The sequence below is a fragment of the Marmota marmota genome, unplaced genomic scaffold (assembly GCF_001458135.2).
Source record: "Marmota marmota marmota unplaced genomic scaffold, marMar, whole genome shotgun sequence".
In the NCBI taxonomy this organism is placed as follows: Eukaryota; Metazoa; Chordata; class Mammalia; order Rodentia; family Sciuridae; genus Marmota; species Marmota marmota.
This window is the reverse complement of record NW_026000110.1, coordinates 736001-747527: the sequence shown is the minus strand read 5'-3', so window position 1 is coordinate 747527 and position 11527 is coordinate 736001. Positions and strand designations below refer to the sequence as shown.

The 11527-nt window shown below is 59.0% G+C and overlaps 1 protein-coding gene across 6 annotated transcripts in view; it reads right to left on the bottom strand.

Annotated features, from left to right (window-relative positions):
* Positions 1–369: 369 nt before the first annotated feature.
* Cd99 (CD99 molecule (Xg blood group)) overlaps positions 370–11527 on the bottom strand; it is an 18719-nt gene continuing 7561 nt past the window's right edge. For 2 of the 6 annotated variants that reach the window (XR_007341142.1, XR_007341141.1), the window contains exons 2-10: positions 10624–10647; positions 9488–9538; positions 8170–8214; positions 7480–7536; positions 7179–7226; positions 6718–6768; positions 6100–6213; positions 2723–2779; positions 370–2115 (exon numbers count right to left, since the gene is read on the bottom strand). Coding sequence is in view for 2 of the 6 variants with exons in the window: in XM_048784645.1 (XP_048640602.1) it covers positions 2090–2115; positions 2723–2779; positions 6100–6213; positions 6718–6768; positions 7179–7226; positions 7480–7536; positions 8170–8214; positions 8848–9040 (591 nt within the window). In the remaining 4 variants the exon portion in view is untranslated. Of the gene's footprint in view, positions 2116–2722; positions 2780–3365; positions 4579–6099; positions 6214–6717; positions 6769–7178; positions 7227–7479; positions 7537–8169; positions 8215–8847; positions 9056–9487; positions 9539–10623; positions 10648–11258; positions 11411–11527 lie in introns of those variants that run through there. The other 4 variants (XR_007341139.1, XR_007341140.1, XM_048784645.1 and 1 more) reach the window with 4 other exon arrangements.

The window sequence follows — 11527 nt, the reverse complement described above, 5'->3', positions numbered from 1 at the left end:
AAAGACTAGACAAAAAAAAATTTCAAAAAGACTAATGGGATGTGTTTAGTTCCATCAGATATTAAAAGAGTAAATCTATGATAATTAAAATCATGTAGTTTCGTCTCCTTTGTGAATGAAATGATCCATGAGGGCAGAGAAATCATAGCAAAATCTTTGCAGTGGCCAATGTCTGTTGCATTTCAAATCTGTAAAGGAGAAAATGGATTGTTCACTAAATGGTTTAGGGTGTCTGAAATTATCCTATAAGGAAAAAAAATTACACTTGGTATATAGGAATCTCTTCTCGCCACTAAATATAAAGAGTGGGATCAAGAAAATAGCCATTAAACATTTAAAAGACTCAGAATAAAGTAAAAAAATCATGTCTGCTAATCCATGTTGCAACCCAAGGGTGCTCTTTAATATGTAAAGAGTTCCTACAAATCAATAAGAAAAGAAACTGATGGCATACACAAATGAACAAAGGGCTTATTCAGTTTCCAGGAACGGTTTGCACATTGCTTTTTGTACACCCAACCTCCTTCCTAAGACACATGTGAGAATATGAGCCAGTTGATTTGATCTTGTTTTCCACCAAAGCCCTGGTGGAATTCATTCGAAAGTTCTCGGATCCGCCAGGAAATCATTTGAGGTATTGCAAATCTGCTGCGTGTCTGTGGAACGATTTGGCAATGGGCATGAACAGGCTGCAGAACCCTTTTAGCCTCACAAAGCCAGACATTCATGACAACGTGCCCACTGAAACGGGGTCCCCGTAATGTACTTCCAGAGGCATTCACGGTCGTAGGTGCTCAGTGGGACATTCTTGGCGACTGCTTAATGTCATTGCAACCAAAGTTCTGACTCTTGGAAAGAATGACAGGGACCGTCTCTGCTCACCAACAGCCTCTGGTATGTAGAAAAAGTTCTGTGAATATTTGCAGAATAAAGCACAGAGAATCTTAGAAAAGGGGGACGTTTCCAATAAGAAGTTAGATATTATGTACATTATGGTGATCCACTAGAAATGACCCTTTTCCTTGGAACAAAAGGGGAACACACTCGGTAGAAGTGGCCTTTTGAACCTGGAAGTGTGATTGTCCTCGGGGCTGGCGATATGCGGCAGGTACCTCTCCTGTGACACAGGGAGGTGGAGGGGGGTGTGTGGCTCCTGACAGCCACAGGATCCTGGCCACAGATGCCCCTGCCTTCCTGCTGGTCTACCAAGTGACTGGATAGGTGTAGTCCACCGTGTTCATCTTATGACACTTGCCACTTCGTGACAAGTTCTTCCTGTTGGGGAGCATCTGGGTGCTGAAGAGTTATCTGGGTGAAGAGGAGCATCTGGCTACTGGGAAGTATCTGTGTGCAGAGGAGTATCTGGGTGCAGGGGAGTATCTGGATTCAGGGGAGTAACTGGATACAGGAGTATCTGGGTGCAGGGGATTATCAGAATGCAGGGGAGTATCTGGATGCAGAGTAGTATCTGGGTTCAGGGGAGCATCTGTGTTCAGGGAAGCATCTGGGTGCAGGGGAGCATCCGCGCCCAGGTGGAAGAGGAGGCCCCGCCCACGCCCCTTCCCACGCCCCCCGCTGGAACCCGCCGCGGCAAACCAGGGCGCAGAAAGCGCTTGGTTTCCAATTTTGTTTTATTAGTTGGGAAAAAAAAAACCCAAAACCCAAAACAAAACAAAACAGCCGGATATCCTAAGGCATCGGAGGGACGCGAGGACCCTGGGGTCACCTCCACTCGGGAGGCGTAGGGCGTCGCCTGGGTCCAGGTAGCTGGGCATCGGCCCAGGGCTTGCGCGTCCAGGCATCTGACGGGGCCGGTGTCCGACCACAGGGACTGGGTCCTGGTGGGCCTTTCCCATCCCCGGGAGCCCCAGGGGTCGAGGTGACACAAGTCCCCGCGGGTTCGTCCCGCTGGTCACCGGGCGTGCTGGTCACCTCACGTCTGGGTCAGGGAGTCCATCAGTGGAGATGGGGCGGCGGCTCCCCGAGCGCGCGGTGGCCTCTGCGCTCGCCAGCTGGTCTTGCAAAGTGTCACTGGGCAGGTGTCACCGGGCTGCAGACCTGGGACTGGGCTTTTCCCACCCAGCAGCCTCTACTTCTCCAAAAGTGTGCGCTGCACTGGGCGGACAGAGGACAGGGCGTCACTCCCCAGTGCCGGACGCACGTGGGAACGCCCTTCCTGGAGGACCCAGGAGGCCCGGGCACCTCAATCTAACACGCATACTAAAAGTCACTCAGTGAGCCACACGGGTGACGGATGGGACCCCCAGGAAAGGGACACCAGGGGTGCTTCACCACTAAAGCCCTGTCCCCAGCCCTTTTTATTTATATTTTTTATTTTGAGTCGGGGTCTCGCTGAGTTGCTTAGCACCTCAGTTACTGAGGCTGGCCTCCAACTTGCCGTCCTCCTGCCTCAGCCTCCCAAGAGGATTACAGGGGTGCACCCCGGTGCCACACCCAGCCAAATTCTCCTTCTTAGACTTTTTTTTTTTCTTTTTCTTTTAAGGTGACTTAATCGAAGAGGTGCTTAGAGCACAATTCTCACTGGGCACCTGAACCCCTGGGGAGGTGACATACATACTGACTGACCGCCCAGCCACCCGACCTGGAGGAACGCACCCAGCCCTGCAAATCTGAAACCCAAGGGTGCGGGCGGGAGCAGCCCCACAGGTGTCCAGGGCTCAGGGACACCGGGAAGCCGTCCCCCCTACCTGCCCGTCCTTACCTGGTGGCTCTGCGTGGGTGCCCGCTCGGTTCTCCAAGTCCACTTCTCCTTGTCCGGCTGCAAAGAATCAAACAAACACGCACAGCTCAGTGGAGCAGGGAACGCACTGCTCAAGATGCAGAAATCACACCCGGGGGTGGGGGTGGGGGTGGACGGGGTGGACGCCAGGGTCTGCTGCACCCCCCGGCTTCGTTTCTCAGTCCTAAGACCCTTCAGGAATGAGCGGTGGGGACGGAACCCCCACTTCAAGGCTCAGAAGGGACCGCTGGGCTTGGAACTCTCGCAGCCTGCAGAAGGGGGACTTTTCGTCCCTGCTAGTACCCTGAGGGCCGTCCTTGGGCTAAAAGCTGCCCCCCTGCCCCTGTACCCACCTGCCCCAGAATGCGAACCACCAAAACCAGCCCTGGTGGCAGACACCGTGGCCTGTTATCCCAGCAGCTCGGGAGGCTGAGGCAGGAGGATGGTCCATTGGAGGCCAGCCTCAACAACTTAGCTTAGAGCTAACCTAAGCTGTAAGGGGCTGGGGACGGGGCTCGATCCGTGGAATTTCAAACTCACCCTGCGCCCATGTCACCCCCTACCCCTGACCCTTCTCTTCCAACGCGCATCTAAAAGCCAACAGATCTCCAAGTCCACACGAGGGTCACGGATAAAATGCGTTTATTCGTTCTCTGCACCGTCACCAAAGGACACGTTTACACGCCACACGGAGGGGGCTCACCCCCCCCCTCAGGTCACCCCACCCGAGCCCTCCCTGTCCCCTGATCACAGAACCTGAATGCATGTGCCCTCCGTGGTTCAAATACCGTCGTGCCAAAAGGTGTGCGGTGCGGGTTGTAATCACGGCGACAGAAAGATGCACCCCCTAAAGGGACCCTAAGATCTGCAAACTGCACCCCCACCCAGCCTCTAAGTGACACCCACAGTTAAGAAGCCAACGTGCTTGAGACAAAGAAGAGAGCGAGCGAGCCGAAGGTATACGCAAGGCGCGCACTTGAGGGAGGTGCGCAGGTGGTGACCAGAGAGGGTGCTTGCGCTGCAGACAGGGGACACAGCGGGTTGGCCCTTGAACAACTGCCAACTGCGAAAGCCTCGGAGCCCAGGTCAGCATGCCACCGAGTACCAGCGGCCGGTCACTCCTCGGTACTGAGAATCGGCGTTGGGGGACTTGAGTCCGCGCGCCTGCGCGCCTGCGCGGGCTGGCTTCAGGGGATCCGAACCCAGGATGCTTTGGATACATATGTCCTTCCAAAGAGCAAAAGGGCCATCCAGGTGGCCACCCTGGGGCGGTGACCAGAACCACAGTCGGTCGATCCACCACCTGCGGCGCCCTTTTTGGATAACGCAGGACAGGACTCTGGGGAGCCGTGTCTGCAGACCCAGCGCGGAAGGAATCCTGGGCCGAGAAGTTCCCTGCGCTGACAGTGGCGCTGAGTGGCGAGGTCCCCAGGAGTAAAGGGACCCCCGCCCCAGGGCTGTCCCTGCACAGAAGAGCGCGGAGGGATCCTCGCCCTGCTGACCCACTGCAGAGGACCCTCGGGAGCAGCGCGACGCTGCGCGCCCCGTTCTCTCTGTGGCGTTCCAAAGGGACACCATCCCTTCCCGTCTCTCCCCGCGCACTGGGTGCGTGCCGTGTGGCCATGGAGAAGGCCCAGAAATGGAGAATTTAGGGTACAGAAATCTGCGGAGGGGACCCCACGGGGAGGAGAGAGGCGCGCTAGCTGGGGAGGGGACCCGGGCGCACAGAGGGGGAGGCGGCTCGCTAGGCCAGGCTGCGTCCTAGGAGCGGCACAAGGGTCCTCAGGACGCTCTGGACTGGACAGGGTGCTCTCCTCCTCCCTAGGTCTTGGAGGCATCTGAAATGGGGGGGACCAAAAAAGAAAGAAAAAGTAATAATGATAAAAAAAAAGGAGACTTTTAAGAGGTCAGCAGGGGCCAGGAGCCGGGTGGACAGAGCCGCAGCCAGGTGGCCTTAGAGGACCAGGCAGGAGGCAGGAGGGTGAGCGCAGCCCTGCTCTGCACAGCGTCCAGCTGTCTGTCCATCAGGGACACAGGCCCAGCCAAAAGCGCCTCCCTGAGCATGGATTAGGCTCCGCGTGGTTGTGCGCCCCCCACGCGGACCTCGAAGCTGAGCCGGTGCCAGGGGACAAGCAGCAGAGACAGACCCTGCAAGCGTCAGGCAGGTGGCCCGCTGAAGCTCCTAGAAATGCAGATTCGCATCTGGGGACATCTACTCTCAGAACGCCCCTGGTCACCCGCGTCACCCTGGGGGAGCTCAAGACGCCACAGCGAGAAGCTTTGGGGTCAATGTGTCTCCTGACGCAGGGTCAGTGACTGACCCGTCCCCACGGGGGACAGAGACACCTGCTCGTACCCCACTGGCCCAAGAGGAGCCCCGGGGTTCGATCCGTGGGGAACTCGGTTTGCCCCAACCATGCCTGGCGACCCCAGGCCATTTCTGTGTCCCTAAAACCACATTATCTGAGACACGCGTTATGCTCACTTTAAAATTCAGGGTGAAAATGGAAATGTGCACAACCCAGAAAAAGGTGGAGGCTCCTGAGGGAGGCCCATGGCGTCTCCAGGAACAGAGGGTCACTTTCTCTCCACGTCACCATGTGGCCTCCTCGCTAGGACGAGTCCTTCCTGAGCAAGCCACCTGCGGGGTCCCCCCTCCCGCTGCCCGTCAGACTCAGACTTGGGAAAATGGAACTAAAGGGAAATTGTAAAATCTACGTGGGCGGAGCTCCCGGCCGTTGGAGGTCTCGGCGACTTTGGGGAGACCCAGGCCTGGCCAGGGTTGGGGTTTTCCCTGGAATCCTAGATCCTTGGTGGCATCTCCTTGAACGTGGGCATTTGTCTGCCCAGATTCCTGACTTGGAGCAAATCCTGGGCCTCATTGAGGGACTTTTAAGCACCAGGTCCCCCTGACGGACCATGGAGTCCCCAAGACGCCGGTCCCCAAGGCACCCCGTGTCCCGATTCTCCATCCAATTTTGCACCCCATCCAAGAGCCTCACTGGTTAGTTGGTTTCACCAAATTGGACAGGAGCGACTCCCCATTTGGGGGGTCGGATTCCTCTGGGTGCAGAAAGCAAGATGGCGGCCCAGCTTTGGGCTCAATCACCATCCATATTTCCTCGGGATGGCGTCCCCGCAGAGGAGTCCCCACACAGCCCGGGGCACCTGCAGCCCGCGTGTGCCCAGAACCCGCCAGCGCTGGAGCAGTTAGCAACCTGTGCACATGTGCATGTCGGGGCAGCAGGGCCTGATGGCAGAGCCAGGGAGTCCCAGCCTCACACCCGTGCTGTGAGCCGGCAAGAGCGCTGCGTGTGCTTCTGCGATGAGGCCCGGTGCGCGGCCAGGAGGGCACCTACCGTTTTCTTTGAAGCACAGCTTCTTTTTCTGGTAGGCGATGAAGCTGGAGATGGCCCCGGCCACGGCCACCACCACGGCCCCCACGATGCCGGGGACCACACCCTGGGAGTTAGCTGCACAGAGGAAGAAACAGACGTCACCGAGACGGAGAGGGACACGCGGATGGCAATGGAATCCCAGGACAGCCGCCCAAGAGACCCATCTAAACACCGCATAGAAGATGGGTCCAGGAAGCTGAGGAGGCTGAGGCAGGAGGATGGCGAGGTCAAAGCCAGCCTCCGCCAAAGGGAGGCCCTAAGCAGCTCACGGAGACCCTGTCTCTCAATAAAATGCAAAATAGGGCTGGGGACGGGGCTCAGGGGTCGAGGGACCCTGAGGTCAATCCCGGGTACCAAACCCACCAAAAAAAGTTGTCACTTATTTCCTAAAATTGCAAAGTGGCCACGCAGCCCTGCGGCCAGTCGATCTGTGGCCCGTGATTGACACGGAGGGACCGGAGTTCTGCCGAGGTCTTCAGGGCGATCGTGCAAATACTACGACTTAAAGCACCCTGTCCCCGGCGTCCCTTGTCCCCAGAGGAGAGGGGAAGGGAGAGGGCGGTCGTTCAAGGTACATACTGTCTTGTCCCTCGTTCCTGTGACTGCCACCGTCAGAGCCACCGCCGTGTCCTGCAAAAGAAGAGTGTTGACCGAGGGCAGCCTGCTCCCGTCTCCGCTGCACCTGGAAGGTCCCCTGGAGGTCCCCTGTGTGAACGGCTCGGTCCCCATGTGGGGGCTCGGAGACGGAGGACGAGCCTGCAGGGGGGGTTTCGAGTGTGGCCTTTCGGGGGCCCTTGGGTGGACCAGATCCATCCTTTTCTGTCTGCGTCCCAGCAGGAGATGACAGACCCCTCGGCAGGAGCCTTCTGTCAACACAGGGGGCCCTCAGCCGGCTCCCAGGGTCCAGCCCAGGACAGAGCCCCCCAGGGACAGAGCCATGCATTCGAGAGTGACCTCGCCGAGAAGGTCGGGGGACGCTCCCTTCTGTGACTCTGCAGGGCCAGTGGCCGCAGGGGGTGGGGGGACAAAGGACAGCTCACCGTCACCTCCCGAAGTCCCGTCTAGGAGGTCACTGTCAGAAAATCCACCTGGGGAGAGAGGGGAAGAGTCAGCGGGTCCTCAGGGTGGAGGGGGCCGTCCCGGTGCGGAGGCAGGAGGACGGCCAGTTGGAGGCCAGCCTCAGCCCGTCAGCACGGCCCCGTCTCCAAAGGAAATAGGAAAAGGGCTGAAACTGCAGATCCCAGCCCAAAGCGGCCTTTGGGGGAAAGGACGGTCCCCACAACCCCGAGTCCAGCCATGCCCCATGATCCCAAGTCCAGCCGAGGGACAGGGGGGACTTACCAGAGGAGCCGGGCTGGTTGGGCCTGGGCTTGGGCTCATTGGGCGACGCTGGGGCATCTGTAACAGTTAGAGCAGTGAGAAATGAAGGGAGGGACCTTCCTCGCCTCCCCTGGGTCACCCAGCAGCTGGACACCACAGCTAGCCCTCGCCCCGGAGGGGACACTCATCCCACGACCACCTGGCAGTTGCTGTCCATCCCCTGGTGACGGTGCGACTCACTGAGTGCTTTCAACAGAGGCCAAATGGTCACGTGGGAGGCCACGCAGGAAGGTTCAGAGGTGGAATGAGTGGGTTAGCAGAGGTGTAGACTGATAGTGGATTAACCCACTTGGATGGACTCACTGGGTGGTGACTGCAGCAGGTGGGGTGTGGCTGGAGGAGGGGGTCCCTGGGCTGTGCCTTTGGGGTCTCTGTCCTGTCCCTGGTGAGCAGAGCTCTCTCTGCTCCCTGGGGCCCTGTCCTGAGCGGCTCTCCTCCTCCAGGCCCTGCCGCCATCTTGTTCTGCTCCCCTTGGGCCAGAGCCATGGAGTCGGCCACCAGGGACTGGACCTCGGACACCAGCACCAACTGCCACACTGCTCACGGCGGCAGGGATCAAATAACACGAGTTGGGTTCCTGACGACCCCCGATCCTTTCTGCAAATGCACGAGTGGGCACCTCAACGACACTGGCCGCAGCAGGTCACTCACCATGTCCACCACCACCGAGAGCGTCCTCGAGGTTAAAGCCGTTCCCTAGAAACGGGGACAGGTGGTTAATTCCAAAGTTCTCGGGGCGCAATGCTGGCACAGACGAAGGTCACCCGGGGGTGGAGCAGAAGCAGTGGGTTATTAGCAAAGCTGAGCCTCGAGCGCGCGCAGCAGGGGACACTGGGGACCCTCGGGTAGCTCCCCTTTGCCTTTCAGCCCCTCTGGGGAAACACCCGGGGTGTTCCTCGGTGTCGCTGGGCGACAAAGTTGCAACTGACTCACGGTGTGCATTTGCGACAAAGTTGCAACTTCGAGGGAGTCATTTGCAACAAAGTTGCGACTGCGTTTTGCGCAGTGCGCATCCTGAGCTGCAGGGAGCTGTCCAGTGGCTTTTTCTGTCCAGCCCTGACCACATTCCCCGCTTGGAGGCATGGACTTTCTCAGGGTCCAAGAGCCTCACCCCGCCTTAACCGCGTCTATTTGCAGGACCTCAGGACGCGCGAGGCCGTCCTTCTTGCAGACGCGGCCTCCAGGAGCACGGAGCCGGACCTCAGGACCGAGGGGGCGCAGGAGGGAGACCCCCCAGCAGAGAAACCTCAACCCTCCTGAGGGTCTCGAGTGCCTCCCTTTGCAGAGTCGAGGCCCGTCCCTCCAGCAAGGCCCCACCCCGGTGCCCACCTTGCCAGGGCTTCGGGACGATCTTTGTCACGGGCCCTGGGGCTTCGTGCGCGGCCAAGCTTAGGTCAGCTGAGGGCGAGCAGCAGCTGCTCAGTGCGCGAGGGCTCCCCGCCACGCCACCTTCAGAAGCAAGCAAGCAGCTAAGGCAGAGCGGCCTCCACAGCGAGGCCAGCCAGGAGCGGGCAGTGGCCATCTCATCCGCTAAGACTCCAACCACACTCTGGGGCCCAATGATGCCCGTCAAGGAATAGACGGGCAGAGGCCACGGGTCCCAAAGTTGGGCGTGGACATGGAATTGAAATGGCCCACAGCGGTCACCGCAGCGGCTCGGGAGGCTGAGGCAGGAGGATCGCGGGTTCAAAGCCAGCCTCCGCCAAAGCGAGGCCCTAAGCAGCTCAGGGAGACCCTGTCCCTAAATAAAATGCAAAATAGGGCTGGGGACAGGGCTCAGGGGTCGAGTGTCCCTGGGTTCAGTCCCTGGTACCAAAAAAAAAAAAAAATGTCACCACCCAGGACACAGGCCCAACGAGTGACTCATGTCCTTTGGTGGCTTCGGGAGCTCTGTCCTGCTGTTAGTTAGGGGCCAGGAAGCCAGCGTTTCCTCTTTCTATTTTGCACAGCGAGGACTTTGTCTCCTTACCGTCATCGCTGGGCTTTTTGGGAGCCTTCGTTGGTTTCTGGTCATCGCCTCCTAAGAAGCAAACAAACAAAAATAACTAGAGGTACTAGGCGGAGGCAGGGAGGCCCGCTCCGTGTCCACTCCGTGCACACGTGGAACACGGTTGGCTGCACAGCACGGTCCCGCCGGGCTGTCCCCTTCCTCCTGAGAGACAGATGCCCCCGGAAACCACAAGAAGAGGAAGATGACCAGCAAGACCAAGAGTGGACGGCCCGAGATCAGAGGAGAAGGCGGGGGAGGGACCGGTGCCCATTTACTCCTCGGGAACCTCGCTTCCTCCCCAGGGACCTGCACCCAAGTGGCCTCCGTTAGGAACCCAGGCTGGGCCAGGAGCGGTGGCTCCCACCCTGGATCCCTGCAGCTTGGGAGGCTGAGGCAGGAGGATGGCAAGTTGGAGGCCAGCCTCAGCCACTCAGCCAGGCTCTAAGCCATTTAGCGTGGGACTGAGCGACTTCTAGAAGGTGTCCGCAGAGGGACTCATTCCTGAGATGGGCTCCTCCTGGGGCAGGGGGCCCTCATGCCCTGGCCGTGTCCTCCCCAGGGACAGAGGAGGGGACACAGACCCAGAGGAGGAGCCCCGTGGAGACGGAGGCAGAGATGGCAGTGAGGGCCACCAGCCCAGGGCCACCTGGAGCCCAGGAGCTGGAGAGGCAGGAGGAGCCCCCTGGAGCCCTGGAGGGAGCTCAGCCAGGGACCCGGGTCCAGCCTCTGCTTTTGGGGTCTTTACTGTGACAACCCCGTGGATCCAGAGCCGAGCAGAGCTCAAGACAGAAGGGGCAGCTGGACACCTTTCCCCGGCGCCGGGTTCTCAGGTGGAGAGAGGGACAGGATGTGGGCAGAGCGGACCTGGGAGCCGAGGCTGGGGCAGAGGACAGGCAGGATCCTGCCACAGGGTGGACCAGTCCCTTCCCCAAGCCCCAGGCTGCCCGGCTTCCAGGTCACCATCTCCACTGAATGACCCCAGCGGCCACCACGGTGGACCCTGCTGGACCTCTGTGCACTGTCCCCTTCCCGAGGGGCTCACACCGTCAAGGCCTTAAGGGACACACTGTGTGCAAAGTTAAAAAAATAAAAATAAAAAATCAGGCACTACTCACCGAGGGCGTCGGACAGATCCAAATCTGAGAGGAAAAGGAAGAAGACCCAGGTTAGAAATCGGGGAAATTACGCTGGACGCCGTGGCCCACGCCTGCCATCCCAGCGGCTCTCCGGAGGCCGAGGCAGGAGGATGGCGAGGTCAAAGCCAGCCTCAGCCAAAGGGAGGCCCTGTGCAGCTCAGGGAGACCCTGTCTCTAAATAAAATGCAAAACAGGGCTGGGGACGGGGCTCAGGGGTCCAGTTTGTGGACAGTGGGTGGGGCCAGGGGCAGAGGTCCACTCAGGGGCAGAGGTCTGGACACCCCCGTTTTCCTCAGAGGCTGCAGAGCTCCCAGACCTGGAAGAGGACATTTGGACACCTGGAATCCCCTCCAGGTGTCCCGGGATGGGACACATTATTGCCACCGGCCTCCCCGAGGTCCAAACCAACTCTGCAGCTAATCCTCGTGTCCGGCTCCCCGAACCCCCAGAAACCACCTGGGCACTTCCTGTTTCTTGTGAGAGTCAGAACAGGTCCCCCTCGTCTTTCTGAGCCTGGCTTGTTTCAGGGCACACACATCGTCCCCTCCGGGCCACCACGCTGTCACCAAGGACAGGAGGAGCCTGCCTTTTTTGTGGTTGCATACTATTCCCACCTGCCTACAGGACATATTTCTCCCGGGGCTCATCCTAGGTTGTCCCCATTTCTGAGCTGCTTGGAAGGACGCGGCCATGATCGTGAGGGCGCAGATGGCTGGGTCACGAAGATCATGTCATCTTACACCAGGCGGAGGGGGAGGGGGCACAAAGTGACACTCAGACCTTCCAGAAAAAGCCACCAACTTCCTCTCCTTCCGAGACACAGAGCCCTGTCCTCCCTTCTGGTCCTCCTCGGTGCGCACAAAACCCAGGTGACCCATACCCA